The 4910-nt window shown below is 38.1% G+C and overlaps 1 protein-coding gene across 1 annotated transcript; it reads left to right on the top strand.

Annotated features, from left to right (window-relative positions):
- Positions 1-658: 658 nt before the first annotated feature.
- On the top strand, positions 659-1329 carry LOC141372556 (tubulin alpha chain-like; the record flags this gene model as incomplete). The annotated part of the gene is given in 3 exon segments (XM_073891274.1): positions 659-744; positions 746-1125; positions 1128-1329. Coding segments are annotated over 3 exon segments (627 nt in total), but the record flags the coding sequence as incomplete, so codon positions are not given.
- Positions 1330-4910: the final 3581 nt, after the last annotated feature.

Here is a 4910-nt window from a genome sequence, read left to right as displayed (position 1 = left end):
AAAAATGCCTTAGGTGTGGATGTGCTCAGTAAATATTTATTAAATGTTTATTCAGTTTTGTGTTTGAGATGATTTCAGATAAAACTCTATATTAAAATAATAGCAGATAACAAGAGATGATACGATAAAGAATAAATATTGTAGTGATACCAGACCAGCTTGGTTTCCACTATGATACATGGGCCATTACTTGACATGAGATGAGAGAAAAGACCCAAATTCCGAGGTCCAGGATTTTATTTCTGACACGTGGCAAGTAATGACAACAATCATTGTATTATTCAAATTAGTGTGATTTTGCAGCTTCTTTTTACTGTGTCTTTACATGTTGTATTTACATAAAATTTTAAATTTTGTATAATGTCATTTGAAACTGTTTCATCAAAAAGGTCAACTATAAGCTTGTGGAATGTGCCCTTTCTTTTTCTTTCTTTATTTTATTTAAGATTTTATTTATTTATTTGAGAGAAAGTGAGTGAGACAGAGCATGAACTGGGGAAGGAGGGGCAGTGGGAGAGGGAGAAGCAGACTCCCCACTGATCAGGGAGTCTGATGTGGGGCTCGATCCTAAGACCCTGGGATCATGACCTGAGCCGAAGGCAGACACTTAACTGACTGAGCCACCCAGGCGCCCTGTGACTTTTCATCTAGTATATAAACCATCACTGCCTCCCTCAGATTTGATGGAGCCCTGACAAAATTCCAGATCAACCTGGTGTCCTATCCCCACATTCACTTCCCTCTGCTCATATATGCCCGTCACCTCTGCTGAGAAAGCCTACCACGAACAGCTTTTTGTAACAGAGATCACCAATGCATGCTTTGAGCCAGTCAACCAGATGGTGAAATGTGACTCTTGCCATGGTAAATACATGGCTTGCTTCCTGTTGTACTGTGGTGATGTGGTTCCAAAAGATGTCAGTGCCACCATTGCTACCATCAAAACCAAGTACAGCATCCAGTTTATGGACTGGTACCCTACTAGCTTCAAAGTTGGCATTAATTACCAGCCTCCCACTATAGTATCTTGTGGAGACCTGGCCAAAGTACAGCGAGCTGGGTGCATGCTGAACACCACCTCAGGCATTGCTGGGGCCTGGGCCCAACTGGACCATAAGTTTGACCTGTATATGCCAGGTGTGCCTTTGTTCACTTGTATGTAGGTGAGGGTATGGAGGAAGAAGAGTTTTCTGAGACCTGGGAGGACATGGCTACCCTTGAGAAGGACCATGAAGAGGTTGGTGTGGATTCTGAAGAAGAGCATGAAGAAGAAGGAGAGGAATACTAATTACTATTCCTTTCAGCCTTGCAGCACATCACACGCAGAACTTTAGCTTTAACACTAGCTGACAGGCATTGAAGCTTTCTGGTTAGACTGTCTTCATCATGCATGAGTGGGGAGAGGGGCAGAGGGAGAGGGTAAAGAGAGAGAATCCCCAAGCAGACTCCCTCGTGAGTATGGAGCCCAACGTGGGGCTTGATCCCAGGACCCTGAGATCATGACCAAACCAAAATCAAGAGTTGGCCACTTAACTGAGCTACCCAGGCACCCCTAGATTGTTTTCACTTTTAACTGTGATCATGTCTTTTCTATGTATATATGTAAGATTTTTCCATCATGTCTCAAAGTAAAGGCTTTAAGAAAAAAAAAAAAACTGTGGTTACTTTAACTGAGTCATATAGACATCTTTGAGTTGCATTAGCCTAGAGGAGCTTCCAAATATTGCCTATGATAACAGAAAAACTTGTATGTAGGTATATATATGTACAGGGAAATTTGGTGGTCTAAACTGGGAGTTCATATCTAGGTGGATATGACTGGATAAGAAGGATAATTCTGATTGTGCATTCTTTGCTCTTTGATTGCTGGTAATACAAACTGTCACCATCCAATTTAGGCATTTTTTGAAAGTTAACTTTTTCTAAAGTAATCAATTTTGTCTTGGATTTACATAGAAGAGCTGTGGAAAAATGGGCTAAAACATTTAAACCGAAGAGAAAGATGTGCAGAATCCATAGAGAGTTGTGTGCTGGACTCCCACTATCTTAGTTGTTCTTAAACAAATTTATTTAAAATTGAAAAATATTGATTAACAGATGAGAATAAAATATATCCATGTAGGAAGTCAGAACCTGAGTTTCTGTTTTCCCTAAAGCAGGAGGAGCAGTTCCTCACTTCACTATGGATCACAAGACACTCACATATTCTTCATTATTCCTACATAAGTTATAATTCTTCTAATAGTTCACTCTAGCATGTCTCTAGAAGGCGACCTGAGCAAAAAAGGGTGGATAGGTAGGTATGTTTTCCCATCTCCTGCCTATCATATAGCAAGCAGATAGTATTAAAATTCTTTGACTAGTCTTCATCATTTTGATGTAATATAAGCATGGGTCCTAGCGATGAATGTCTGTGAGACATTCTCACATGTCCTCAAATGTAGTAGATGGTTTTCTCCTGTGTCCAAAGAATGTAACTAGAGAATGATGAATCATTGACTTTTTTCCTTCTTGGCCTTTTTATTTTCATCATCAGGAAAAGATATCTATATGTGAAGCTAGGCTGACACGGCATTACTAACTTCTTGGAATTCAATTTTGCAAAACTTTTTCTGTACTTATGAAATACCAAATAATTAGAAAACTAAAAAGGATGTTTCACTCAGCCTTGCTTTCCATTTTTCAGAAAGAAAACCCTCCCTCCAGGCCAAAATGTAAAACAAAACTTCTTTTCTGAAGTAATGACTTCAGTAATCAGGCATTCTACCAAATCATTCCTCTGAATGTTTGCCATACCTAATCTTCAGAGATTCAAAGTTCTGGATGTAGCATAACCTAGGCGAAGAAGAGAAAGAATACAAATGATATCCTCTTTGTTTTGGTAACAGGCTCTTCACTCTCTTGACAAAAGGTGGTGCTCTGAATCCTGCAGTCAGCTCTCTGATGTGGATAATAATGAGTCAACAGCAGTGATTGTTGCCTCAAGCCTTGGCAAAACGAATGCTTCCTACTAGTGCATGGAGAAAGTGCTGAAGGAGAGCAATGAAGGGGTGGTTTTAACAAAGTTAGCACTCAAGTGACTTGAATTCTCTTTCCTTCCTGAATCTCTCCTTTAAAAATAATGCACATGGCCATGTGGTAGATTTAGTTCACTTTATTTTTTAAGTTGCATTTTCTCTTTTCAGTTTCAAAGGCTGTTATATCACTTTCCTTAGAACTAGGGATAAGAAAAAGGCCTTCAGATCTTGAGGTCTGCTCTCAGATTAGGCTTTATGCTTAGATTCAGAGAAGCCTCTGCCTTTACTGACTCACACCTTCTCTTTATGCTTGATCATGTGGGAAGTTTTTTCCTGATGGATGGGGATCTTTTCCTGGATTTTCCTTTGGATGAAGCCATGTTTATCTTCATTTTGCTGTTCACTAAGTGTTATCACTTAAGCCTATTTGTTTAGTTAAATAACATAAATATACCTATTTAATACTGAGGGATAGGAAAGGCATTAAGCTTTCTAGGCTCATCAAATAATACGCTGGCAGACAAAGTCTATTGTCCTTTGTGGTTTTTACATCTGTTCTCTCTTAAGTGACTAGTGGGTCTTTTTTCTTGTCAGTCAGACCCTTGGCAGCACTGTTGAGAATCATTTTACGAAATAGTTAACCATGTAGCAGAGCTCTATGTGGTGTTTTCACAAAAGATTACCATTATAACACCCTAAACTGTCAGGTATGGCATATTAATGAATTTATAATTAAATTATGTAACAGTACTGGTATATATCTCTTTTATTGGGAATCTGAAGAGTTACAAATCCTTGTGGAAATACTTTTCATTGAATTTATAAGAAATGTAGCTGTTATAGGGAAAAGTTAAGGTTGTTCTACTCTATAAAGAGTGAGAACTAGGATCATCATTCCCTAAGGACACTTACATGAAATTTCAACTGATAGGTTATAATATCTCATTCTAATTTGTAAAGGGATTCAAGTAGGTTTAACAAACCTGAAACATTATGACTACCCAAGTTCTTTTTTCCATTCAAAATTCTTGTTCTTATAAATAATATTTAAGAATATTCATAATAAACTTGTCTTAAAAATAATTGTATTTCTGTTGTTATGTAAATCATAGAGATATTTTCCCTTACTGAACTTACAAGTAAACAAGACTAAGCAAAATGTAGAGAGCATAAGCTTTTCCAGTTTCATTAATCTAAATGCTCATAAATAGAAGGACTTAAATTACAAATATCAAAGAGATACTTGATCTGAATAAAACTTCCCTCAACAGCAATATTCTATGCTAATTTTTTATTATGTTATGTTAATCACCATACATTACATCATTAATTTTTGATGTAGTGTTCCATGATTCACTGTTTGCTTATAACACCCAGTGCTCCATTCAGTACATGCCCCCTTTAATACACATCACCAGGCTAACACATCCCCCCCACAACCCTCCCCGGTAGAACCTTCAGTTTGTTTCTCAGAGTCCAAAATCTCTCATGCTTCGTCTCCCCCTTCGATTTCCCCCACTTCACTTCTCCCTTCCTATTATCTTTTTTTTTTTAACATATAATGTATTATTTGTTTCAGAGGTACGGGTCTGTGATTCAATAGTCTTACACAATTCACAGCGCTCACCATAGCAGATACGCTCTCCAATGTCTATCACCCAGCCACCCCATCCCTCCCACCCCCCACCAATCCAGCAACCCTCAGTTTGTTTCCTGAGATTAAGAATTCCTCATTATCTGTGAGATCACATGATACATGTCTTTCCCTGATTGACTTATTTCGCTCAGCATAATACCCTCCAGCTCCATCCATGTCGTTGCAAATGGCAAGATTTCATTCCTTTTGGCGGCTGCATAATATTCCATTGTATATATTTACCACTTTTTCCTTAT

The sequence above is a fragment of the Callorhinus ursinus genome, unplaced genomic scaffold (assembly GCF_003265705.2).
Source record: "Callorhinus ursinus isolate GAN/ISIS: 27379988/994484 unplaced genomic scaffold, GSC_fseal_2.0 scaffold4, whole genome shotgun sequence".
NCBI lineage: Eukaryota > Metazoa > Chordata > Mammalia > Carnivora > Otariidae > Callorhinus > Callorhinus ursinus.
Note: the sequence above shows the minus strand (reverse complement) of the source record. Positions and strands in the feature narration are given on the sequence as shown.